The 27,589-nt window shown below is 47.7% G+C and overlaps 1 protein-coding gene and 2 non-coding genes across 3 annotated transcripts; all 3 read right to left on the bottom strand.

Annotated features, from left to right (window-relative positions):
- Nucleotides 1-213: 213 nt before the first annotated feature.
- On the bottom strand, nucleotides 214-12,795 carry LOC137501307 (histone H2B-like; the record flags this gene model as incomplete). Its single annotated transcript, XM_068228309.1, has 2 exons — nucleotides 12,679-12,795; nucleotides 214-540 (listed from the first exon to the last, which is right to left on the bottom strand). Coding segments are annotated over exons 1-2 (444 nt in total), but the record flags the coding sequence as incomplete, so codon positions are not given.
- LOC137501334 (5S ribosomal RNA) lies at nucleotides 11,817-11,935 on the bottom strand. The gene has a single exon (XR_011018484.1). It is a non-coding gene; the product is annotated as a 5S ribosomal RNA (ribosomal RNA).
- A 10,479-nt stretch (nucleotides 12,796-23,274) lies between the features above and the next one.
- On the bottom strand, nucleotides 23,275-23,393 carry LOC137501333 (5S ribosomal RNA). Its single transcript, XR_011018483.1, has one exon. It is a non-coding gene; the product is annotated as a 5S ribosomal RNA (ribosomal RNA).
- Between the last annotated feature and the right edge of the window lie 4,196 nt (nucleotides 23,394-27,589).

Below are 27,589 nucleotides of genomic sequence, written 5' to 3'. Positions count from 1 at the left end.
TTATTATTATTATTATGAGGTTTTCTAATTTCTTTTGACCTTAAAGTAACAATGCTAACCACTTTGATGTGATGTCCCCCTTTTAACTTGCCTTTGGTTTGCTTAAGGGTAAGAGGCTAACACAACTGCTCTTTTTTTTAAAGGTGTGGTGGCCCTGAAAAGGGCCGTTTCTTAAGAAGGGTGGTTATTCCCTGTAGCTCCTTACTTGGAGCTGGTGTATTTGGTGACTGCCTTGGTGCCCTCGCTGACGGCGTGCTTGGCCAGCTCTCCGGGCAGCAAGAGACGGACGGCAGTCTGGATCTCCCGACTAGTGATGGTGGAGCGCTTGTTGTAGTGGGCCAGACGGGAAGCCTCCGCGGCGATACGCTCGAAGATGTCGTTGACGAAGCTGTTCATGATGCTCATCGCCTTGCTGGAGATGCCAGTATCAGGGTGTACCTGTTTAAGTACTTTGTAGATGTAGATGGCGTAGCTCTCCTTCCTCTTGCGCTTCTTCTTCTTATCTCCCTTGGAGATGTTCTTCTGGGCCTTGCCGGCTTTCTTGGCGGCCTTTCCGCTAGTCTTAGGAGGCATGGTTGTCTCGTGTAGCTACTGAGAATCCAAACGAATGGCTGGGGGCACCCGGTTTCAGCGTGTATTTGAAAGAAAACGCCTGTGTCGTACTAGCCAATGGGGGCGAACTAGCTGCAGCCTCATTGGCTGGCTCGCTGCCTCGCGTAACCTGCCAGAGTACAAAACTGGTGGTCACAAGGCTGCAAAATACCATTTGGTGCGAAGCAGACTAGCAGAGCATCATGTCAGGACGAGGCAAGGGAGGAAAAGTTAAGGGCAAGTCCAAAAGCCGTTCCAGCCGTGCAGGCCTGCAGTTTCCTGTCGGGCGTATCCACCGTCTCCTCCGCAAGGGAAACTATGCAGAGCGAGTGGGTGCTGGTGCTCCCGTGTACCTGGCTGCGGTCATGGAGTACCTGGCTGCTGAAGTTCTTGAGTTGGCAGGCAATGCAGCCCGTGACAACAAGAAGACGAGGATCATCCCCCGTCACTTGCAGTTGGCCATACGTAATGATGAGGAGTTAAACAAACTCCTGTCTGGTGTGACCATTGCCCAGGGAGGTGTGCTGCCCAATATTCAGGCAGTGCTCCTGCCCAAGAAGACCGAGAAGAAGGCTTAATTGCCTTAGCCTTGGTTTCCCAGGCAAAAATTTAAAAAACGGCCCTTTTCAGGGCCACCAGCTGGTTAAGGAAAGAGTTGCTTGTCAGGCTTTATTGCTCAGTAGTAAAGGAGGTGTCAAAAGAGAAAGAGCAGTACAGTACAGTACAGTACATACAGGTCTCTAATAATAATAATAATAATAATAATAATAATAATAATAATAATAATAGTGAAACCAAGAACAACAACAGCAAAGAGAAGAATTGTGTTTAGTGTCCCTTCAGTAGCAACAGATGCTGGAATTTAGTGTTTAGGACAGAAAATAGCCTAGCCAACTTAATGATATATTACACAGTTCATTAATTGAAGGAAGGAAGGAAGGAAGGAAGGAAGGAAGGAAGGAAGGAAGGAAGGAAGGAAGGAAGGAAGGAAGGTTGCATAAGAAGTACTTTTAATATCATACCAGTTTACGGTATAACCTTCAAAACTGGAGTAGGTTATCAGAGTAGAATGAACCAGAGGAATAGGCACGTTTTAGCATTTATTTATTTATTTATTTATTTATTTATTTATTTAGAAAGAAGCCAAGTGATTAGTTTCTGAATGAAAGAAAGAAAGAAAGAAAGAAAGAAAGAAAGAAAGAAAGAAAGAAAGAGGATCAGATACAGATATCTAGTGTCCATTAAAAATAAACTTCAGACTAGACTTCATTACTAACGTTGAGGGCATATTTTCTTCTCTGCAGGGCTCGAGGAGAAGTGTACTGTACAGTACAGTACAGTACAGTACCTCCTAGGAAGAAGTGCTGCACAAGCAATGCTAGAGGAGTACTGGACACGGGACACAAAGCTCTTTTGAGAGGTAAGTGGTGGCCCTGAAAAGGGCCGTTTTTTTTAAACACTGCATGCCCCCTGCCGGGAGCACGCTCGGAAGAGATCTAACCGCCGAAACCGTAAAGGGTACGTCCCTGTCTCTTGAGGGCGTACACTACGTCCATGGCGGTCACGGTCTTCCTCTTGGCGTGCTCGGTGTATGTTACGGCATCCCGGATGACGTTCTCCAGGAAAACCTTGAGCACGCCACGAGTCTCCTCGTAGATTAGGCCCGAGATACGCTTGACCCCACCTCTGCGGGCGAGACGTCTGATGGCAGGCTTGGTGATGCCCTGGATGTTGTCTCGGAGCACCTTCCTGTGACGCTTGGCGCCTCCTTTGCCGAGTCCCTTTCCTCCCTTGCCTCGTCCGGTCATGGTAGATCAGTACAACAGCGAGTTCAGAGCTCGAATGTGCCAGGCCCCGCTTTTGCCTGTGCTTTTGTTGAACGAGCCTGGCCCCGGTGACGTCGGCAACTGGCTAGCGAATGGCAGCGCTGCAGCAGCACAGGGAGGGGGAAGCGAAGGAATAAAACAAGGCGAGCGGGAGCGAGCTCCTGTTATTCTCCCTGCAGCGTGTCGACAGTGAGTACCGTACGTCATGGCCCGGACGAAGCAGACTGCACGTAAATCCACCGGAGGCAAGGCCCCCCGCAAGCAGCTGGCAACCAAGGCTGCCCGTAAGAGCGCGCCTGCCACGGGTGGAGTGAAGAAGCCTCATCGGTACAGGCCCGGTACCGTGGCCCTCCGTGAGATCAGGCGCTACCAGAAGAGCACCGAGCTGCTCATCCGCAAGCTGCCTTTCCAGCGGCTCGTGAGAGAAATAGCTCAGGACTTCAAGACCGACCTGCGCTTCCAGAGCTCGGCCGTCATGGCCTTGCAGGAGGCCAGCGAAGCCTACCTGGTGGGTCTTTTCGAAGACACCAACTTGTGTGCCATCCATGCCAAGCGTGTCACCATCATGCCAAAGGACATCCAGCTCGCCCGCCGCATCCGAGGGGAGCGTGCCTAAGTCCAGAGCTAGCTTAACGCTGGACCTTTCACCAAACGGCCCTTTTCAGGGCCACCAAAATATCCCAGAAAGAGCAGTCGTAGTCTCTGAGCTAGCACGGGCAGTGAATTAAAATATTCTTTAAAAGGAAATAAATAATAATAATATAAATCTTGATGATGATGATGGTGGTGGTGGTGGTTGTTGTTGTTTCCAGGGGATGATGTGAACCTTCCAAGTGCAAGCGCAGTAGACACAAAACTTAATAATAATAATAATAATAATAATAATAATAACAACAACGACAAAGTATATACATCTGGATGGCGGTGGGTTTTTTTATTTTATTTTTTATTCCACAGGACGATGCGAAGAGTCCTAGAGCAATCATAGTAAAGAAAATACTGAATAATAAAGGCGATGTTGATAATAATAATAATAATAATAATAATAATAACAAAGTATATAAATCTTGATGGTGGTTGTTGTGCCAAGGGGATTAAGGAAAACTCCAAGTGCAATAACAGTAAAGAAAATACTAAATAATAATAATAATAATAATAATAATAATAATAATAATAATAATAATAATAATAATAATAATAATAATAATAATAAGAGAGTAGTGGGGCACTTGTGCACACTTGCCTCTTTATGAGACAGAGGTAGGAGAGAGGCCAGGGTTCACATTCAAAGACTTCATAGGCTCTTTTAGAAAGAAGGTGATGGCCCTGATAAGGGCCGTTTTTGCAACCTCCGCTCTCGTGAGAGCAAGAGGTGCACGGGTAGTGTAAGAACCTCGAGGGTTCTCACTTCCTTTTTGCAGGTGCCTTTTTAGGCGAGGCCTTGGGCTTAGCGGCCTTTTTAGGCTTAGGTGCCTTAGGTTTCTTAGTGGGCACCTTGGCGGCCTTCTTAGCCTTGGAAGGAGCCTTCTGCTTTGGTTTGGGAGCAGGAGCTGCCTTCTTCTTCTCAGCAGGCTTTTTGGAAATGGCTTTCTTGGCTGCAGCCTTGGCTCCCCCAGCCTTCTTCGCCTTGGGGATGCGCTTCTCCTTGGGGGCGGCGGACCGCTTGACAGGGGCTGCGCTGGCTTTCTCCGGCTTGGCAGCTGAGGCGAGTTTGAAGGAACCTGAAGCTCCCTTCCCCTTGGTCTGGACCAGCTCTCCGGAAGCCACAGCAGATTTCAGGTACTTCTTGATGAATGGGGCCAGCTTCTCAGAGTCCACCTTGTAGTTGGCAGAGATGTACTTCTTGATAGCTTGGAGAGAAGATCCACCTCGCTCCTTGAGGCTCTTGATGGCACTGCCCACCATCTCGGAGGTTTTCGGATGTGCAGGCTTGGTGCGAGGTTTCTTGGATGCGGAAGCCTTGTTCTTCTTGGGCGACGCCTGGGCCGGAGCCGAGGCGGGTGCGGATGCTGCCGATGCTGTTGCAGTGTCAGCCATGGTCACGGTGCGAATGTGTTAAATCCCCAGGGTTCGGTATGGTACACCTATCTAGAGATAGGTGTTAGTGTTGTGCCGATGCCGGTGTCTCTTCGAGACTCCTCTGTCGGCCTTTAATGTTATGTTGCAGTTTTGTGAAAGTTCGTATGTTTGATTTATTTGTTGTGTGTTATTTTCAGTAAATGGTGTTGTTAATGTATGTGTTTTGTTGAATGTATGTGTGAGTGTACTTGTTGTGGTCACCCATCCACTGGGTGGCCATTCCCGATGTTGCTTAACTATTTGTGTAAGTAGTATGTATGTGTGTTGGTACCTAGGAGAATTTACATTCAGTAACCATGGCTAGCACAGCTGTTTTTGTAGACGATGTGGCTCACCCTGATGGAGCAGGGTTTGCCTAGCATATGTTACGTTTGGAAGTCTGTAACGCTTCATCGTGTCAACAGTTCGCAACTTGCACTTTTACTTTAAAGTGCAAGTATCTGCGGATGTTAAGTAATAATTTTACAGCATCTATAGGTGTTAAGTTGGAAAGTACAGCATTGTTAATTAGCAGCATTTAAGTAGTGCTCCCGCCTCGGATTCCGTGAGTTCCAGTGCTTTAAGGAAGTGAGGAGTGAGGTCTTTGCTTGTTACTGGGCGGGGGCGGTATGCAGGGCGGGATTTAATTTAGTTGAGGATCAGTTGCTTGGCAGGCATGGGAAGTAGAGGCTGATCCGGAGTTGATATTAGCTTGGTAAGAAGACTGATCAGGGCATGGGAAGCTTGGCAGGGCTGGGTCGTATGGGCGTTGGTAGAAGGTCCTGGGTTCGAATGGTGAAGTGTATTATGGCTGAGTGGTGTCTGTGGTGAGTAGTGGTGAGCCTGTAAGTGCCTGGCGCGTCTGTAATGGTCTCGAATTGCCCTCTTCAAGAACGGGCAGCCAGGAAATGAGGCGGCGTGACTGCCTTGGCAGTTCGCGCACCTCGGCTGGCTGCGTGGTACAGTGCACTCAGTGTGACGATGGGGACCGCCACACCGATTACACCGCTGAGCCTCTGAGCACGAGGCTGCAGAGTGGTTCAACCGAAGACAATTGAAACACTGTGTAATGAGTGTTGTGTGAGGGGGGGTGCGTGTTCGTGTCTCTGAAGTGTAGGTGTTGGATGTGAGCGGCGCTGACTTAGGGGCAGGTTTTTTACGCCTGCTCCCAGTCTGAGTGTATCTGGAGTGTGTTACCGTACCCGGTTGTGAGACTAATGGGGTCTCATTCCCGGGTTCGGATGCTGGTGAGGGGGGGAGTGTTTCCGTACCCGGTTGTGAGATTAATGGGGTCTCAGTCCCGGGTTCGGATTCTGGCGGGGGGGAGAGGGGTGAGTCCAAGATGATTGGAGGGTCGTCTGTTTGTACTGTCTGGTGCTCTTGGTTTAAGTGAGTTTGTGTGGTTTTTGTGAATGTTAGTGGTGTGTGTGTTGCGTCCAGCTCAGTTTGGGTAGCTACTTCGGCGTCTGGCGCGTACCCAATGCATACTCTGTAACGGATGTCCCTAGTTTTTAGGTGTTCAAGAATGGCGCTATAGCTGCCCTCAATATCCATAGGGAAAACAGTTATGCATCCATTAGAGAGCTCCTCTAAGAGCTGGACGTGCTTTATGACTGGCTGGATGGCTAGGTATGTGCGTTGGCGGTGGTGGAATCGGGTGTGTCTGGATGGGTACTGGTCGTAAGGCATTGGAAAAATAAAAGGATCGTACCAGGTGTCACGGTTATTGGTGCGAATTTGGAGAGGTTGGTCGAAATTGGGGGTGGTTGGGGGTTTCCTGGACATGGTTTGAGATGGGAATGTCAGTGTCTTGGCTACTCAATCCACCAAGGTGGTCCTGACGGCTGGTATGGGCTGGGGAGACTTGGGTGTTTATGATAAAACACTGGAACGGTCAAACTCAATAAGAGGACCGGCGCGCTGTTAGGTGCTCACTCAGTGGGCACGGTCGAAGCAGGTTTAGTTTTGACGTATCTCAACGGGACAAGCCTCGAACCAGTGACCACACTGAGGGCTCTGACAAATTGCTTGGGCCTGCCGTAACTTGGCTAGCAGGCGATTGCAGTTTCTGCCTATTGTTGGTGGCAGTTAGCGATTGTTGATTTGAAATAGGCTGTGTTGCAGGTGGCCTATTCCCGTGGTGAAGGGGCTCTCTGATAGAACCCTAAATCTTGGTTGGAGCGTAGGTATCGCAGTTAGCGGCAGGGTAACTAGCGTTCTGGGTGCTGGGTTCTTGGTAGCCGGAGCTTAGTGCTTACAGGACTGCACTGCCGATTGATTGAATGAATGTGAATGATGCGAATGAATGTGTTAAATCCCCCAGGGTTCGGTATGGTACACCTATCTCGAGAGATAGGTGTTAGTGTTGTGCCGATGCCGGTGTCTCTTCGAGACTCCTCTGTCGGCCTTTAATGTTATGTTGCAGTTTTGTGAAAGCTCGTATATTTGATTTATTTGTTGTGTATTATTTTCAGTAAATGGTGTTGTTAATGTATGTGTTTTGTTGGATGTATGTGTGAGTGTACTTGTTGTGGTCACCCATCCACTGGGTGGCCATTCCCGATGTTGCTTAACTATTTGTGTAAGTAGTATGTATGTGTGTTGGTACCTAGGAGAATTTACATTCAGTAACCATGGCTAGCACAGCTGTTTTTGTGGACGGTGTGGCTCACCCTGTTGGAGCAGGGTTTGCCTAGCATATGTTACGTTTGGAAGTCTGTAACGCTTCACCGTGTCAAAGGTTCGCAACTTGCACTTTTACTTTAAAAGTGCAAGTATCTGCGGATGTTAAATAATAATTTTACAGCATCTGTAGGTGTTAATTTTGAGAAATTCAGCATTGTTAGTTAGCAGCATTTATGTAGTGCTCCCGCCTCGGTTTCCGTGAGTTCCAGTGCTTTAAGGAAGTGAGGAGTGAGGTCTTTGCTTGTTACTGGGCGGGGGCGGTATTCAGGGCGGGATTTAATTTAATTGAGGATCAGTTGCTTGGCAGGCATGGGAAGTAGAGGCTGATCCGGAGTTGATATTAGCTTGGTAAGAAGACTGATCAGGGCATGGGAAGCTTGGCAGGGCTGGGTCGTATGGGCGTTGGTAGAAGGTCCTGGGTTCGAATGATGCAGTGTATTATGGCTGAGTGGTGTCTGTGGTGTGTAGTGGTGAGCCTGTAAGTGCCTGGCGCGTCTGTAATGGTCTCGAATTGCCGAATGTGTTAAATTTTCCCGAATGGCGGAGTGTATCAGGCTACTCGGACCGCGCAGGAAACAGCAGTGGCTAGCTGTCGGGTGGGCTGCGCGGCGATAAGTTGGGGACGTGCTTCCTAGCTCCTTTCTCGTGCACCCTGCGTCCCGTGGGGGCGGCGGAAGGTTCAGTTCAAGGTAGGAAGGGATAGCCAAAGGATTAATGCTGCTCCTCAAATGAAAGAAGTGCTGCCCGCCTTGTTCAGGGCGTCCTGGCGCAGGTGTGTTCCATGGACAGCATTTCCTCAGCTCCCTCTCCATGCCGACATTTAGGGGCAGCCGCCGTCGTCGCGACGCCCCCGGGAGCGACCACCGCTTACCTGAAGGAAGTCCCATCCTTCCTCTAGCTGCCAAGGCAGAGAACTGTTCGTGGACTCTAGCCACTTTCGAATGAGAGCAAGGGACGTTCGGCCTTCAGGTGGATTTCTGCAGTAGCAAGGAGACCCACCGTAATCTGCCTCTAATAGCATTGCATAAAAGGGCATAAAGAAGGAAACATATAAATTAGGGACTAGTTTCCACGACTTGTCAGATTCCAGGTCTCTTGCTAGCTCTTTAAGTTCATTTTAGTCGCAGTATTTAGGGCCATAGGCACTTGCCTCACGGTCAGGTACCCTCTCTCACTTCCTGCTGTTTTAAGGCCCTTGTAAGGGAAGAGAAGAGAAGCCTAGTTAAAGAGGAATCCTAGAACGTCTAGGTGTATTTCAGGGCGTACCTAAAGGCCCAGACCGGAAGACAGCCGGTTAAGTCTCACGAAAGACTTTGTCCCTGACCTGTAGGAGGGAAGCACAGCCTGGTAGAAACGTCCCGCCTACCCCGGGCAACAAAGCCAGGACCGAATATCTCTAGGCCTATTCACAATCGAAAAGAAGCCCATATATAGTATATCTACACCAGGCGGTATTACTAATTGTTCCAATATTACAGCCGATCGCGTCCTCCCTCAAGTTGGACAGCTTGAGGTAGACAGAAGCTTCCGAGGGAGCTGCCTACAGAGAACAACTTCAGAAAAAATTGGATGAGAACAAGAGATACAATGATAGGACCCATCTTAAGACACCCAGGACTTATTCAGTTGGTTTTAGAACGATGTGTAGGCGGTAAGAACTGTAGGGGTAGACCAAGGTACGGACATGACAAGCACATGTAGGATGCAATAGTTACATAGAAACGAAAAGGTTGGCACAGGATAGGGTGGCGTGGAGGGCTGCATCAAACCAGTCTACGGACTGGTGACTCAAACAACAAACAACAACAGTAGGCTAAGGCTATTAAAAAAAAAACAACTACCGCTACTACTATGTCGACGACGACGACTTTTACCTAACTTTCGTAACCGACCTTTGGTTTCAAAGCTGCCATTAAGTGAGAGTATGCCTCCTTAAAATAACCTACTGGCTGCGCCGAGAATCGATCACACTATTAGCAGCATAGAACGAAGACGATCGCGTGAACTGACATCAAATAATAGTATTAAAGTTTGAGGTTACGTCGAATGTAATTACAAAAAGGCTACGCAATTACTTCTTTGACTTACAAGTACAGCGGCATACCTAACCTCAAAAAAGAATAAGGTCAGTAAAGTGCGAAACCGCGAGAATGCTATGTCCCTTTCGACGTGTAAGGAACTTTTTCTTTCTCTCTTTCTTTCTTTCTTTCTTTCTTTCTTTCTTTCTTTCTTTCTTTCTTTCTTTCTTTCTTTCTCCTGGTCCGAACGACGCCGGGAATTGCAGGAATACGTGTTGGGTTAACACGTTGGACGTTCAATTCTTACTTGCAGATGGAAATCAGGAAGGAAGGAAGGAAGGAAGGAAGGAAGGAAGGAAGGATCTAACAGAGGGTAGATGCACGGTTAACACAACTTCTCTCGCCATGTGGATTCGGTGTGATTATACGGCTGGATGCCCTTCCTGACTACAACCTTCCTTCCTTCCTTCCTTCCTTCCTTCCTTCCTTCCTTCCTTCCTTCCTTCCTTCCTTCCTTCCTTCCTTCCTTCTTCTTCTTCTTCTTCTACTACTACTACTACTACTACTACTACTACTACTACTACTATTACTCAAGTTTGTGCTGTAAAAGAATACCCTGTGAAGAAAACAGGAGGTTTAAGAGTCCTCTTCCCTCAAATATCAATTGAAGTACCGTAATGAGGGATACCGAGTCATTTACATTCATGGGAGGATATGCGTAAAGGGACCTGATGATTTTTAGGCCAGCTGCGCTAGGGTTACTCTTCGTATGACTAGACCAGACCAGTACCGGTACGGTACCTCAAGATTTTTATTTTTTCTTAATTAGTTTAGGTGATCCAAGCCTAACCTGCAGTATATTGCACCCGAAATATCTAGCATCTACCCTGTAATGAGAAGATGCAGGCCTCCTTCCCAGTTTTCAAGACTGGTGATGATAAAAGTGTGCGTAATTTAGCTTGAAGTTAGCAGATCCACGATCAGTTTATGCCCCTTTTCTCGGTTCGCTGCAATCATGTCTTAGTACAGGGTCTCCATTCTAGGCCTATCAATTCCTGCGAACTCGTGAAAGCAATCAGGTAATGAAGATGATGATTGTAGTTATTAACATTAAGAAGAGAAGTTGAGGTGTTTGTCTTCAGCAGAAAAGAGGATATAGGACCCGGGTAGCAGTGAAAGGGCGACCGTGTTAGACGCAGGATACCTAACCTCCCTATTCTTTGAATTCTAACCGGTAGTACTAAGGTAAGGAGGAAAAAGTAGGACGTACAGGTACGCAGTGTTCAGGTGCTGGGCAAATGGACGTATTATTGCCGAAGTACGAAAAATCCCTACCGGCCTAACAGGAAGTAGTAGTGGTAGGTAGTGAAAAATGTTATTTACTTTACGCCCCACTAACTACTATTTACCGTTTCCGGAGACGCCGCTGAGGCGAAATTTTGTCCCGCAGGAGTTCTTCTATTTTACGTGCCCGTAAATCTACAGGCATGAGGCCGACGTATTTGGCCATTCAAATACCAAGGGAGTGAACCGGAATCGAACTCGCCAAGTTGAGCTCAGAATGGCCTATTTAAATCCAGGACGGTAACGGTAATGATATGGGGAGTTGAGGTTAGTTCTATGGAATTCATCACTTGCCGAAAGGTCGGTCAGCCGACGTGCAGGCTACTGAAATCGAGCACTTTCCTCACGTCACCTAACCTAAAACGTCACGACACTTTCAACTAACACTTGTCGTTGAAAACGTTACTTTCTCAGTCTTATTAGGAAACCGTCTCATCTTAGGTAGAAATGCAAAGTCCTGGGAGTCAATGCTACGATTTGTCGGAACACGCGCACAAGGGTCACTCTCCTGCACTAGTACATCATCGTTCGTAAGCAAGCTTATGAGAGACGCCCAGTTACCTGCAGAAAATAGCGCACAACAGACTTGCAACTTATTACCGAACGTCGTCGTTATATCAACGGGTCAGCGATAGTATCTTATCTTACCTGAAAGAACATAAAATGAAATCATTTTTCGCCTCTTTGAAGGGCTGCTACATGCGGCGTGCGGTTGCTAGGACACGGCTTTCATTGTTATCACGACAGTGTCGATGACGTTGTTTGGAAACCATCTTCCTCGCGATTTTCTTGGCGGGCAGGGAGATTCGAACCCACGTTCCGCCCTGGCACTGATTACCCTTCTTACCTGTAATCTTACGCGAAATAGGACGTAGTAGAATGAAGAGTTAAGAATCCGTGAGGGGCCGCCTACAGACAGGGCACACTATGCTGCACTAACCTAAAAGAAAAATAACAGCACACACACACACACACACACACACACACACACACACACTCTCTCTCTCTCTCTCTCTCTCTCTCTCTCTCTCTCTCTCTCTCTCGCATCATCATCATCATCATCATCATCATCATCATCATCATCATCATCATCATCATCAGGTCAGGTTAGGCGGGCACCTCGGAGGAAGTTAAGTATCTACAATAAACTTGAATCATGTTGGAAAGTTAAGAACATCTGGTTAGTTTCACATGTAACAAAAATCGATCAATTTCGACATTTGTGCAGCCGTAAGGCTAAAGTTGATGATAAAGGGTTATTTAGAGATCAGAATAGTAGGTAAAAAGGGAATTGAGCCAACGGCACGTGGTGTTCCCAAGCGGTCACCCATCCAAGTACTGACCACGCCCAATGTTGCTTAACTGCGGTGATCGGACGAGAACCGGTGTATTCAACATGGTATGGCCGTTGGCGAGAAAGGAAGTCTTCATTGATGCATGTGTACAGAAGGCAACGGTTATTTATTCTTTGGAGGTGGGCGGGCGCGTTGTCGAGACGAGACTTTGCTCGGAGATCGCGATGGAGGAGCGTACGAGGGCGGTACTGAGCGCGCGCGGCGGGGCGCGGCGGAACCTAACCCGAGTAGTTTTAACCTCACTTCGTCGTAACCTAACCCCAACTCGACCCAGGGCCTACATTCAATCCCAACCAATCTCCTCAAGAAAGAAAAGAAAGAAAGACCCAGGGCCCCGTGGTAGTGGTAGTAGTAGTAGTAGTAGTAGTAGTAGTAGTTGTTGTTGTTCTTGACGGCGGTGCGATTGTCGTTTCAAGCGGCAAAAGGACTGAATAATCCGTCCGGCTATGATGGTGTTAACGACGACGATTATTATTATTATTATTATTATTATTATTATTATTATTATTATTATTATTATTATTATTATGAGGTTTTCTAATTTCTTTTGACCTTAAAGTAACAATGCTAACCACTTTGATGTGATGTCCCCCTTTTAACTTGCCTTTGGTTTGCTTAAGGGTAAGAGGCTAACACAACTGCTCTTTTTTTTAAAGGTGTGGTGGCCCTGAAAAGGGCCGTTTCTTAAGAAGGGTGGTTATTCCCTGTAGCTCCTTACTTGGAGCTGGTGTATTTGGTGACTGCCTTGGTGCCCTCGCTGACGGCGTGCTTGGCCAGCTCTCCGGGCAGCAAGAGACGGACGGCAGTCTGGATCTCCCGACTAGTGATGGTGGAGCGCTTGTTGTAGTGGGCCAGACGGGAAGCCTCCGCGGCGATACGCTCGAAGATGTCGTTGACGAAGCTGTTCATGATGCTCATCGCCTTGCTGGAGATGCCAGTATCAGGGTGTACCTGTTTAAGTACTTTGTAGATGTAGATGGCGTAGCTCTCCTTCCTCTTGCGCTTCTTCTTCTTATCTCCCTTGGAGATGTTCTTCTGGGCCTTGCCGGCTTTCTTGGCGGCCTTTCCGCTAGTCTTAGGAGGCATGGTTGTCTCGTGTAGCTACTGAGAATCCAAACGAATGGCTGGGGGCACCCGGTTTCAGCGTGTATTTGAAAGAAAACGCCTGTGTCGTACTAGCCAATGGGGGCGAACTAGCTGCAGCCTCATTGGCTGGCTCGCTGCCTCGCGTAACCTGCCAGAGTACAAAACTGGTGGTCACAAGGCTGCAAAATACCATTTGGTGCGAAGCAGACTAGCAGAGCATCATGTCAGGACGAGGCAAGGGAGGAAAAGTTAAGGGCAAGTCCAAAAGCCGTTCCAGCCGTGCAGGCCTGCAGTTTCCTGTCGGGCGTATCCACCGTCTCCTCCGCAAGGGAAACTATGCAGAGCGAGTGGGTGCTGGTGCTCCCGTGTACCTGGCTGCGGTCATGGAGTACCTGGCTGCTGAAGTTCTTGAGTTGGCAGGCAATGCAGCCCGTGACAACAAGAAGACGAGGATCATCCCCCGTCACTTGCAGTTGGCCATACGTAATGATGAGGAGTTAAACAAACTCCTGTCTGGTGTGACCATTGCCCAGGGAGGTGTGCTGCCCAATATTCAGGCAGTGCTCCTGCCCAAGAAGACCGAGAAGAAGGCTTAATTGCCTTAGCCTTGGTTTCCCAGGCAAAAATTTAAAAAACGGCCCTTTTCAGGGCCACCAGCTGGTTAAGGAAAGAGTTGCTTGTCAGGCTTTATTGCTCAGTAGTAAAGGAGGTGTCAAAAGAGAAAGAGCAGTACAGTACAGTACAGTACATACAGGTCTCTAATAATAATAATAATAATAATAATAATAATAATAATAATAATAATAGTGAAACCAAGAACAACAACAGCAAAGAGAAGAATTGTGTTTAGTGTCCCTTCAGTAGCAACAGATGCTGGAATTTAGTGTTTAGGACAGAAAATAGCCTAGCCAACTTAATGATATATTACACAGTTCATTAATTGAAGGAAGGAAGGAAGGAAGGAAGGAAGGAAGGAAGGAAGGAAGGAAGGAAGGAAGGAAGGAAGGAAGGTTGCATAAGAAGTACTTTTAATATCATACCAGTTTACGGTATAACCTTCAAAACTGGAGTAGGTTATCAGAGTAGAATGAACCAGAGGAATAGGCACGTTTTAGCATTTATTTATTTATTTATTTATTTATTTATTTATTTAGAAAGAAGCCAAGTGATTAGTTTCTGAATGAAAGAAAGAAAGAAAGAAAGAAAGAAAGAAAGAAAGAAAGAAAGAAAGAGGATCAGATACAGATATCTAGTGTCCATTAAAAATAAACTTCAGACTAGACTTCATTACTAACGTTGAGGGCATATTTTCTTCTCTGCAGGGCTCGAGGAGAAGTGTACTGTACAGTACAGTACAGTACAGTACCTCCTAGGAAGAAGTGCTGCACAAGCAATGCTAGAGGAGTACTGGACACGGGACACAAAGCTCTTTTGAGAGGTAAGTGGTGGCCCTGAAAAGGGCCGTTTTTTTTAAACACTGCATGCCCCCTGCCGGGAGCACGCTCGGAAGAGATCTAACCGCCGAAACCGTAAAGGGTACGTCCCTGTCTCTTGAGGGCGTACACTACGTCCATGGCGGTCACGGTCTTCCTCTTGGCGTGCTCGGTGTATGTTACGGCATCCCGGATGACGTTCTCCAGGAAAACCTTGAGCACGCCACGAGTCTCCTCGTAGATTAGGCCCGAGATACGCTTGACCCCACCTCTGCGGGCGAGACGTCTGATGGCAGGCTTGGTGATGCCCTGGATGTTGTCTCGGAGCACCTTCCTGTGACGCTTGGCGCCTCCTTTGCCGAGTCCCTTTCCTCCCTTGCCTCGTCCGGTCATGGTAGATCAGTACAACAGCGAGTTCAGAGCTCGAATGTGCCAGGCCCCGCTTTTGCCTGTGCTTTTGTTGAACGAGCCTGGCCCCGGTGACGTCGGCAACTGGCTAGCGAATGGCAGCGCTGCAGCAGCACAGGGAGGGGGAAGCGAAGGAATAAAACAAGGCGAGCGGGAGCGAGCTCCTGTTATTCTCCCTGCAGCGTGTCGACAGTGAGTACCGTACGTCATGGCCCGGACGAAGCAGACTGCACGTAAATCCACCGGAGGCAAGGCCCCCCGCAAGCAGCTGGCAACCAAGGCTGCCCGTAAGAGCGCGCCTGCCACGGGTGGAGTGAAGAAGCCTCATCGGTACAGGCCCGGTACCGTGGCCCTCCGTGAGATCAGGCGCTACCAGAAGAGCACCGAGCTGCTCATCCGCAAGCTGCCTTTCCAGCGGCTCGTGAGAGAAATAGCTCAGGACTTCAAGACCGACCTGCGCTTCCAGAGCTCGGCCGTCATGGCCTTGCAGGAGGCCAGCGAAGCCTACCTGGTGGGTCTTTTCGAAGACACCAACTTGTGTGCCATCCATGCCAAGCGTGTCACCATCATGCCAAAGGACATCCAGCTCGCCCGCCGCATCCGAGGGGAGCGTGCCTAAGTCCAGAGCTAGCTTAACGCTGGACCTTTCACCAAACGGCCCTTTTCAGGGCCACCAAAATATCCCAGAAAGAGCAGTCGTAGTCTCTGAGCTAGCACGGGCAGTGAATTAAAATATTCTTTAAAAGGAAATAAATAATAATAATATAAATCTTGATGATGATGATGGTGGTGGTGGTGGTTGTTGTTGTTTCCAGGGGATGATGTGAACCTTCCAAGTGCAAGCGCAGTAGACACAAAACTTAATAATAATAATAATAATAATAATAATAATAACAACAACGACAAAGTATATACATCTGGATGGCGGTGGGTTTTTTTATTTTATTTTTTATTCCACAGGACGATGCGAAGAGTCCTAGAGCAATCATAGTAAAGAAAATACTGAATAATAAAGGCGATGTTGATAATAATAATAATAATAATAATAATAATAACAAAGTATATAAATCTTGATGGTGGTTGTTGTGCCAAGGGGATTAAGGAAAACTCCAAGTGCAATAACAGTAAAGAAAATACTAAATAATAATAATAATAATAATAATAATAATAATAATAATAATAATAATAATAATAATAATAATAATAATAAGAGAGTAGTGGGGCACTTGTGCACACTTGCCTCTTTATGAGACAGAGGTAGGAGAGAGGCCAGGGTTCACATTCATAGGCTCTTTTAGAAAGAAGGTGATGGCCCTGATAAGGGCCGTTTTTGCAACCTCCGCTCTCGTGAGAGCAAGAGGTGCACGGGTAGTGTAAGAACCTCGAGGGTTCTCACTTCCTTTTTGCAGGTGCCTTTTTAGGCGAGGCCTTGGGCTTAGCGGCCTTTTTAGGCTTAGGTGCCTTAGGTTTCTTAGTGGGCACCTTGGCGGCCTTCTTAGCCTTGGAAGGAGCCTTCTGCTTTGGTTTGGGAGCAGGAGCTGCCTTCTTCTTCTCAGCAGGCTTTTTGGAAATGGCTTTCTTGGCTGCAGCCTTGGCTCCCCCAGCCTTCTTCGCCTTGGGGATGCGCTTCTCCTTGGGGGCGGCGGACCGCTTGACAGGGGCTGCGCTGGCTTTCTCCGGCTTGGCAGCTGAGGCGAGTTTGAAGGAACCTGAAGCTCCCTTCCCCTTGGTCTGGACCAGCTCTCCGGAAGCCACAGCAGATTTCAGGTACTTCTTGATGAATGGGGCCAGCTTCTCAGAGTCCACCTTGTAGTTGGCAGAGATGTACTTCTTGATAGCTTGGAGAGAAGATCCACCTCGCTCCTTGAGGCTCTTGATGGCACTGCCCACCATCTCGGAGGTTTTCGGATGTGCAGGCTTGGTGCGAGGTTTCTTGGATGCGGAAGCCTTGTTCTTCTTGGGCGACGCCTGGGCCGGAGCCGAGGCGGGTGCGGATGCTGCCGATGCTGTTGCAGTGTCAGCCATGGTCACGGTGCGAATGTGTTAAATTTCCATATGTTCAGTTTGGACACCCCTAGGGGGTGCCGTTTGCGGTGCCAGTACCGGTGCGCTATGCCGCGCTCCTCACCTGGCCTGTTGTAGAAAATAAGTATAAAAAGAATAAAATATATTTGGTTGATAATAATAATAATAATAATAATAATAAAATGGTGAAAATTTTACTGTAAAGTGTGTGCTGTTGAGTGGTATTATGGAAAAATTCAACCTTATTCTGTGCGTGCCATGGCTGGATGGTATTAATAATTTCTAAATTACTTTTTGGGCCAGCGGCAAGGGCTAGGTCTGGGTGGTCACCCATCCAAACGTTAGCCACGCCCGATGTTGCTGTGGTTGACCGGGCCTTGCCGCTGGATTGTGCGCTGGAATATATTTATATTCCTGTGTATCGGTTGGTTGTGATACTTAAATTCAGAGAGAAAACAGCATTTAAGTGTGGATGGAGACAGCGTAATAAATGCGGCAGTTCGTTTGAGTGCACCCGCCTCGGTGTCCGTATGTTCCAGTGTTTTGCTTGGAGGCTTTAGTTTGGAAGTGAGGTCTGGTTCTTACTTATTGGTGACTTGGCGGGGACGATTTTCTGGGCTGGATTTAGTTTATGATCAGTTGTTTGGCAGGCATAGTGGGGAGTAGAGGTTGATTCTGGGTTTCAATTAGCTTGGTGAGTAGGCTGATCAGGGCGTGGGAAACTTGGCAGGGCTGGCTCATGGGTGCATTGGTAGGTGGTCCTGGGTTCGGGTAGTGTAAGGTGGCGGTGTCGTGTCTGAGTGGTGTCTGTGGTGTGTTGTGGTGAGCTTGTATGTGTCTGGCGTGTCTGTAGTGGTCTCGAATTGCCCTCTTCAGGAACGGGCAGCCAGGAAAAGAGGCGGCATGACTGCCTTGGCAGTTCGCACACCTCGGCTGGCTGCGTGGTACAGTGCACTCAGTGTGACGATGGGGACCGCCACACCGATTGCACCGTTGAGCCTCTGAGCACGAAGCTGCAGAGTGGTTCAGACGAAGGCAATTGAAACACTGTGTAATGAGTGTTGTGTGGGAGGGGGTGCGGGTTCGAGTCTCTGTGGTGTTGGTGTTGGGTGTTGGTGATTTCTTTGACTTAGGGGCAGGTTTTTTACGCCTGTTCCTAGTCTGAGTGTACTTGGAGTGTGTTTCCGTACTCGGTTGTGAGACTAATGGGGTCTCAGTCCCGGGTTCGGATGCTGGTGGGGGGGAGAGGGGGGAGTCCGTGATGATAGGTGGGTCATCTGTCTGCGCTGTCTGGTGTGCATGGTTTTGGTGAGTTTGTGAGATTTTAGTGAAAGTGAGAGGTGTTGGGTTGGTCTGAACTTCTGTGTGTGTTGTGTCCAGTGTTTCTGTATGTGTAGTGTCCAGCTCCGTTTGGGCAGCTGCTTCGGCGACTGGCGCATACCCAGAGCACACTCTGTAATGGATTTTCTGCTTTTTGAGATGTTCAAATATGGCGTTATAACTGCCTTCAATATCCGTGGGGAATAGAATAATACATCCATTAAAGAGCTCCTGTAAGAGCTGGACATGCTGTATGACTGGCTGTATGGCTGTATATACGCGTTCACGGTGAAAGGGCTTGACAGTATGGAGGTGAACATCATATGAGATGGGAAAGATGAATGGATCATACCAGGTGTTTTGGTGTCTGGCTCCTATTTCTAATGGGTATCTGAAATTGGGAGTGGTTGGGGGTTTCGTGGACATGGTAGATGGGAGCGTCAGTGTCTTGGCTACTCAGTCCACCAAGGTGGTCCTGACGGCTGGTATGGGCTGGGGAGCTTGGGTGTTTATGTTAAAACACTGGAACGGTCAAACTCACTAAGAGGACCGGCGCGCTGTTTGGTGCTCACTCAGTGGGCACGGTCGAAGCAGGTTTAGTTTTTCCGTATCTCAACGGGACAAGCCTCGAACCGGTGACCTCACTGAGGGCTCTGACAAATTGCTTGGCTCTGACAAATTGCTTGGGCCTGCTGTGAACTTGGCTAGCAGGCGGTTGTAGTATCTGCCTATTGTTGGTGGCAGTTGGCGATTGTTAATTTGAAATAGGCTGTGTTACTGGTGGCCTATTCCCGTGTTGCAGGGGCTCGCTGGTAGGACCCTGTGTCTTGACTGGAGCGTAGGTATCGCAGTTAGCGGCTGAATATCTAGCGTTCTGGGTGCTAGGTTCTTGATTCTTGGCTGCTGGAGCTGAGTGCTTACAGGACTGCACTGCACGAGCGCTGAGCTGCGAATCCTGTGAATGAATGTGCGAATGAATGTGTTAAATTTTCCCGAATGGCGGAGTGTATCAGGCTACTCGGACCGCGCAGGAAACAGCAGTGGCTAGCTGTCGGGTGGGCTGCGCGGCGATAAGTTGGGGACGTGCTTCCTAGCTCCTTTCTCGTGCACCCTGCGTCCCGTGGGGGCGGCGGAAGGTTCAGTTCAAGGTAGGAAGGGATAGCCAAAGGATTAATGCTGCTCCTCAAATGAAAGAAGTGCTGCCCGCCTTGTTCAGGGCGTCCTGGCGCAGGTGTGTTCCATGGACAGCATTTCCTCAGCTCCCTCTCCATGCCGACATTTAGGGGCAGCCGCCGTCGTCGCGACGCCCCCGGGAGCGACCACCGCTTACCTGAAGGAAGTCCCATCCTTCCTCTAGCTGCCAAGGCAGAGAACTGTTCGTGGACTCTAGCCACTTTCGAATGAGAGCAAGGGACGTTCGGCCTTCAGGTGGATTTCTGCAGTAGCAAGGAGACCCACCGTAATCTGCCTCTAATAGCATTGCATAAAAGGGCATAAAGAAGGAAACATATAAATTAGGGACTAGTTTCCACGACTTGTCAGATTCCAGGTCTCTTGCTAGCTCTTTAAGTTCATTTTAGTCGCAGTATTTAGGGCCATAGGCACTTGCCTCACGGTCAGGTACCCTCTCTCACTTCCTGCTGTTTTAAGGCCCTTGTAAGGGAAGAGAAGAGAAGCCTAGTTAAAGAGGAATCCTAGAACGTCTAGGTGTATTTCAGGGCGTACCTAAAGGCCCAGACCGGAAGACAGCCGGTTAAGTCTCACGAAAGACTTTGTCCCTGACCTGTAGGAGGGAAGCACAGCCTGGTAGAAACGTCCCGCCTACCCCGGGCAACAAAGCCAGGACCGAATATCTCTAGGCCTATTCACAATCGAAAAGAAGCCCATATATAGTATATCTACACCAGGCGGTATTACTAATTGTTCCAATATTACAGCCGATCGCGTCCTCCCTCAAGTTGGACAGCTTGAGGTAGACAGAAGCTTCCGAGGGAGCTGCCTACAGAGAACAACTTCAGAAAAAATTGGATGAGAACAAGAGATACAATGATAGGACCCATCTTAAGACACCCAGGACTTATTCAGTTGGTTTTAGAACGATGTGTAGGCGGTAAGAACTGTAGGGGTAGACCAAGGTACGGACATGACAAGCACATGTAGGATGCAATAGTTACATAGAAACGAAAAGGTTGGCACAGGATAGGGTGGCGTGGAGGGCTGCATCAAACCAGTCTACGGACTGGTGACTCAAACAACAAACAACAACAGTAGGCTAAGGCTATTAAAAAAAAAACAACTACCGCTACTACTATGTCGACGACGACGACTTTTACCTAACTTTCGTAACCGACCTTTGGTTTCAAAGCTGCCATTAAGTGAGAGTATGCCTCCTTAAAATAACCTACTGGCTGCGCCGAGAATCGATCACACTATTAGCAGCATAGAACGAAGACGATCGCGTGAACTGACATCAAATAATAGTATTAAAGTTTGAGGTTACGTCGAATGTAATTACAAAAAGGCTACGCAATTACTTCTTTGACTTACAAGTACAGCGGCATACCTAACCTCAAAAAAGAATAAGGTCAGTAAAGTGCGAAACCGCGAGAATGCTATGTCCCTTTCGACGTGTAAGGAACTTTTTCTTTCTCTCTTTCTTTCTTTCTTTCTTTCTTTCTTTCTTTCTTTCTTTCTTTCTTTCTTTCTTTCTTTCTCCTGGTCCGAACGACGCCGGGAATTGCAGGAATACGTGTTGGGTTAACACGTTGGACGTTCAATTCTTACTTGCAGATGGAAATCAGGAAGGAAGGAAGGAAGGAAGGAAGGAAGGAAGGAAGGATCTAACAGAGGGTAGATGCACGGTTAACACAACTTCTCTCGCCATGTGGATTCGGTGTGATTATACGGCTGGATGCCCTTCCTGACTACAACCTTCCTTCCTTCCTTCCTTCCTTCCTTCCTTCCTTCCTTCCTTCCTTCCTTCCTTCCTTCCTTCCTTCCTTCCTTCTTCTTCTTCTTCTTCTACTACTACTACTACTACTACTACTACTACTACTACTACTATTACTCAAGTTTGTGCTGTAAAAGAATACCCTGTGAAGAAAACAGGAGGTTTAAGAGTCCTCTTCCCTCAAATATCAATTGAAGTACCGTAATGAGGGATACCGAGTCATTTACATTCATGGGAGGATATGCGTAAAGGGACCTGATGATTTTTAGGCCAGCTGCGCTAGGGTTACTCTTCGTATGACTAGACCAGACCAGTACCGGTACGGTACCTCAAGATTTTTATTTTTTCTTAATTAGTTTAGGTGATCCAAGCCTAACCTGCAGTATATTGCACCCGAAATATCTAGCATCTACCCTGTAATGAGAAGATGCAGGCCTCCTTCCCAGTTTTCAAGACTGGTGATGATAAAAGTGTGCGTAATTTAGCTTGAAGTTAGCAGATCCACGATCAGTTTATGCCCCTTTTCTCGGTTCGCTGCAATCATGTCTTAGTACAGGGTCTCCATTCTAGGCCTATCAATTCCTGCGAACTCGTGAAAGCAATCAGGTAATGAAGATGATGATTGTAGTTATTAACATTAAGAAGAGAAGTTGAGGTGTTTGTCTTCAGCAGAAAAGAGGATATAGGACCCGGGTAGCAGTGAAAGGGCGACCGTGTTAGACGCAGGATACCTAACCTCCCTATTCTTTGAATTCTAACCGGTAGTACTAAGGTAAGGAGGAAAAAGTAGGACGTACAGGTACGCAGTGTTCAGGTGCTGGGCAAATGGACGTATTATTGCCGAAGTACGAAAAATCCCTACCGGCCTAACAGGAAGTAGTAGTGGTAGGTAGTGAAAAATGTTATTTACTTTACGCCCCACTAACTACTATTTACCGTTTCCGGAGACGCCGCTGAGGCGAAATTTTGTCCCGCAGGAGTTCTTCTATTTTACGTGCCCGTAAATCTACAGGCATGAGGCCGACGTATTTGGCCATTCAAATACCAAGGGAGTGAACCGGAATCGAACTCGCCAAGTTGAGCTCAGAATGGCCTATTTAAATCCAGGACGGTAACGGTAATGATATGGGGAGTTGAGGTTAGTTCTATGGAATTCATCACTTGCCGAAAGGTCGGTCAGCCGACGTGCAGGCTACTGAAATCGAGCACTTTCCTCACGTCACCTAACCTAAAACGTCACGACACTTTCAACTAACACTTGTCGTTGAAAACGTTACTTTCTCAGTCTTATTAGGAAACCGTCTCATCTTAGGTAGAAATGCAAAGTCCTGGGAGTCAATGCTACGATTTGTCGGAACACGCGCACAAGGGTCACTCTCCTGCACTAGTACATCATCGTTCGTAAGCAAGCTTATGAGAGACGCCCAGTTACCTGCAGAAAATAGCGCACAACAGACTTGCAACTTATTACCGAACGTCGTCGTTATATCAACGGGTCAGCGATAGTATCTTATCTTACCTGAAAGAACATAAAATGAAATCATTTTTCGCCTCTTTGAAGGGCTGCTACATGCGGCGTGCGGTTGCTAGGACACGGCTTTCATTGTTATCACGACAGTGTCGATGACGTTGTTTGGAAACCATCTTCCTCGCGATTTTCTTGGCGGGCAGGGAGATTCGAACCCACGTTCCGCCCTGGCACTGATTACCCTTCTTACCTGTAATCTTACGCGAAATAGGACGTAGTAGAATGAAGAGTTAAGAATCCGTGAGGGGCCGCCTACAGACAGGGCACACTATGCTGCACTAACCTAAAAGAAAAATAACAGCACACACACACACACACACACACACACACACACACACACTCTCTCTCTCTCTCTCTCTCTCTCTCTCTCTCTCTCTCTCTCTCTCTCTCTCTCTCGCATCATCATCATCATCATCATCATCATCATCATCATCATCATCATCATCATCATCAGGTCAGGTTAGGCGGGCACCTCGGAGGAAGTTAAGTATCTACAATAAACTTGAATCATGTTGGAAAGTTAAGAACATCTGGTTAGTTTCACATGTAACAAAAATCGATCAATTTCGACATTTGTGCAGCCGTAAGGCTAAAGTTGATGATAAAGGGTTATTTAGAGATCAGAATAGTAGGTAAAAAGGGAATTGAGCCAACGGCACGTGGTGTTCCCAAGCGGTCACCCATCCAAGTACTGACCACGCCCAATGTTGCTTAACTGCGGTGATCGGACGAGAACCGGTGTATTCAACATGGTATGGCCGTTGGCGAGAAAGGAAGTCTTCATTGATGCATGTGTACAGAAGGCAACGGTTATTTATTCTTTGGAGGTGGGCGGGCGCGTTGTCGAGACGAGACTTTGCTCGGAGATCGCGATGGAGGAGCGTACGAGGGCGGTACTGAGCGCGCGCGGCGGGGCGCGGCGGAACCTAACCCGAGTAGTTTTAACCTCACTTCGTCGTAACCTAACCCCAACTCGACCCAGGGCCTACATTCAATCCCAACCAATCTCCTCAAGAAAGAAAAGAAAGAAAGACCCAGGGCCCCGTGGTAGTGGTAGTAGTAGTAGTAGTAGTAGTAGTAGTAGTTGTTGTTGTTCTTGACGGCGGTGCGATTGTCGTTTCAAGCGGCAAAAGGACTGAATAATCCGTCCGGCTATGATGGTGTTAACGACGACGATTATTATTATTATTATTATTATTATTATTATTATTATTATTATTATTATTATTATTATTATGAGGTTTTCTAATTTCTTTTGACCTTAAAGTAACAATGCTAACCACTTTGATGTGATGTCCCCCTTTTAACTTGCCTTTGGTTTGCTTAAGGGTAAGAGGCTAACACAACTGCTCTTTTTTTTAAAGGTGTGGTGGCCCTGAAAAGGGCCGTTTCTTAAGAAGGGTGGTTATTCCCTGTAGCTCCTTACTTGGAGCTGGTGTATTTGGTGACTGCCTTGGTGCCCTCGCTGACGGCGTGCTTGGCCAGCTCTCCGGGCAGCAAGAGACGGACGGCAGTCTGGATCTCCCGACTAGTGATGGTGGAGCGCTTGTTGTAGTGGGCCAGACGGGAAGCCTCCGCGGCGATACGCTCGAAGATGTCGTTGACGAAGCTGTTCATGATGCTCATCGCCTTGCTGGAGATGCCAGTATCAGGGTGTACCTGTTTAAGTACTTTGTAGATGTAGATGGCGTAGCTCTCCTTCCTCTTGCGCTTCTTCTTCTTATCTCCCTTGGAGATGTTCTTCTGGGCCTTGCCGGCTTTCTTGGCGGCCTTTCCGCTAGTCTTAGGAGGCATGGTTGTCTCGTGTAGCTACTGAGAATCCAAACGAATGGCTGGGGGCACCCGGTTTCAGCGTGTATTTGAAAGAAAACGCCTGTGTCGTACTAGCCAATGGGGGCGAACTAGCTGCAGCCTCATTGGCTGGCTCGCTGCCTCGCGTAACCTGCCAGAGTACAAAACTGGTGGTCACAAGGCTGCAAAATACCATTTGGTGCGAAGCAGACTAGCAGAGCATCATGTCAGGACGAGGCAAGGGAGGAAAAGTTAAGGGCAAGTCCAAAAGCCGTTCCAGCCGTGCAGGCCTGCAGTTTCCTGTCGGGCGTATCCACCGTCTCCTCCGCAAGGGAAACTATGCAGAGCGAGTGGGTGCTGGTGCTCCCGTGTACCTGGCTGCGGTCATGGAGTACCTGGCTGCTGAAGTTCTTGAGTTGGCAGGCAATGCAGCCCGTGACAACAAGAAGACGAGGATCATCCCCCGTCACTTGCAGTTGGCCATACGTAATGATGAGGAGTTAAACAAACTCCTGTCTGGTGTGACCATTGCCCAGGGAGGTGTGCTGCCCAATATTCAGGCAGTGCTCCTGCCCAAGAAGACCGAGAAGAAGGCTTAATTGCCTTAGCCTTGGTTTCCCAGGCAAAAATTTAAAAAACGGCCCTTTTCAGGGCCACCAGCTGGTTAAGGAAAGAGTTGCTTGTCAGGCTTTATTGCTCAGTAGTAAAGGAGGTGTCAAAAGAGAAAGAGCAGTACAGTACAGTACAGTACATACAGGTCTCTAATAATAATAATAATAATAATAATAATAATAATAATAATAATAATAGTGAAACCAAGAACAACAACAGCAAAGAGAAGAATTGTGTTTAGTGTCCCTTCAGTAGCAACAGATGCTGGAATTTAGTGTTTAGGACAGAAAATAGCCTAGCCAACTTAATGATATATTACACAGTTCATTAATTGAAGGAAGGAAGGAAGGAAGGAAGGAAGGAAGGAAGGAAGGAAGGAAGGAAGGAAGGAAGGAAGGAAGGTTGCATAAGAAGTACTTTTAATATCATACCAGTTTACGGTATAACCTTCAAAACTGGAGTAGGTTATCAGAGTAGAATGAACCAGAGGAATAGGCACGTTTTAGCATTTATTTATTTATTTATTTATTTATTTATTTATTTAGAAAGAAGCCAAGTGATTAGTTTCTGAATGAAAGAAAGAAAGAAAGAAAGAAAGAAAGAAAGAAAGAAAGAAAGAAAGAAAGAGGATCAGATACAGATATCTAGTGTCCATTAAAAATAAACTTCAGACTAGACTTCATTACTAACGTTGAGGGCATATTTTCTTCTCTGCAGGGCTCGAGGAGAAGTGTACTGTACAGTACAGTACAGTACAGTACCTCCTAGGAAGAAGTGCTGCACAAGCAATGCTAGAGGAGTACTGGACACGGGACACAAAGCTCTTTTGAGAGGTAAGTGGTGGCCCTGAAAAGGGCCGTTTTTTTTAAACACTGCATGCCCCCTGCCGGGAGCACGCTCGGAAGAGATCTAACCGCCGAAACCGTAAAGGGTACGTCCCTGTCTCTTGAGGGCGTACACTACGTCCATGGCGGTCACGGTCTTCCTCTTGGCGTGCTCGGTGTATGTTACGGCATCCCGGATGACGTTCTCCAGGAAAACCTTGAGCACGCCACGAGTCTCCTCGTAGATTAGGCCCGAGATACGCTTGACCCCACCTCTGCGGGCGAGACGTCTGATGGCAGGCGAGACGTCTGATGGCAGGCTTGGTGATGCCCTGGATGTTGTCTCGGAGCACCTTCCTGTGACGCTTGGCGCCTCCTTTGCCGAGTCCCTTTCCTCCCTTGCCTCGTCCGGTCATGGTAGATCAGTACAACAGCGAGTTCAGAGCTCGAATGTGCCAGGCCCCGCTTTTGCCTGTGCTTTTGTTGAACGAGCCTGGCCCCGGTGACGTCGGCAACTGGCTAGCGAATGGCAGCGCTGCAGCAGCACAGGGAGGGGGAAGCGAAGGAATAAAACAAGGCGAGCGGGAGCGAGCTCCTGTTATTCTCCCTGCAGCGTGTCGACAGTGAGTACCGTACGTCATGGCCCGGACGAAGCAGACTGCACGTAAATCCACCGGAGGCAAGGCCCCCCGCAAGCAGCTGGCAACCAAGGCTGCCCGTAAGAGCGCGCCTGCCACGGGTGGAGTGAAGAAGCCTCATCGGTACAGGCCCGGTACCGTGGCCCTCCGTGAGATCAGGCGCTACCAGAAGAGCACCGAGCTGCTCATCCGCAAGCTGCCTTTCCAGCGGCTCGTGAGAGAAATAGCTCAGGACTTCAAGACCGACCTGCGCTTCCAGAGCTCGGCCGTCATGGCCTTGCAGGAGGCCAGCGAAGCCTACCTGGTGGGTCTTTTCGAAGACACCAACTTGTGTGCCATCCATGCCAAGCGTGTCACCATCATGCCAAAGGACATCCAGCTCGCCCGCCGCATCCGAGGGGAGCGTGCCTAAGTCCAGAGCTAGCTTAACGCTGGACCTTTCACCAAACGGCCCTTTTCAGGGCCACCAAAATATCCCAGAAAGAGCAGTCGTAGTCTCTGAGCTAGCACGGGCAGTGAATTAAAATATTCTTTAAAAGGAAATAAATAATAATAATATAAATCTTGATGATGATGATGGTGGTGGTGGTGGTGGTTGTTGTTGTTTCCAGGGGATGATGTGAACCTTCCAAGTGCAAGCGCAGTAGACACAAAACTTAATAATAATAATAATAATAATAATAATAATAACAACAACGACAAAGTATATACATCTGGATGGCGGTGGGTTTTTTTATTTTATTTTTTATTCCACAGGACGATGCGAAGAGTCCTAGAGCAATCATAGTAAAGAAAATACTGAATAATAAAGGCGATGTTGATAATAATAATAATAATAATAATAATAACAAAGTATATAAATCTTGATGGTGGTTGTTGTGCCAAGGGGATTAAGGAAAACTCCAAGTGCAATAACAGTAAAGAAAATACTAAATAATAATAATAATAATAATAATAATAATAATAATAATAATAATAATAATAATAATAATAATAATAATAAGAGAGTAGTGGGGCACTTGTGCACACTTGCCTCTTTATGAGACAGAGGTAGGAGAGAGGCCAGGGTTCACATTCAAAGACTTCATAGGCTCTTT

This window comes from Anabrus simplex, chromosome 6, assembly GCF_040414725.1.
Source record: "Anabrus simplex isolate iqAnaSimp1 chromosome 6, ASM4041472v1, whole genome shotgun sequence".
NCBI lineage: Eukaryota > Metazoa > Arthropoda > Insecta > Orthoptera > Tettigoniidae > Anabrus > Anabrus simplex.
This window is presented reverse-complemented; position numbering and strand designations above follow the sequence as displayed.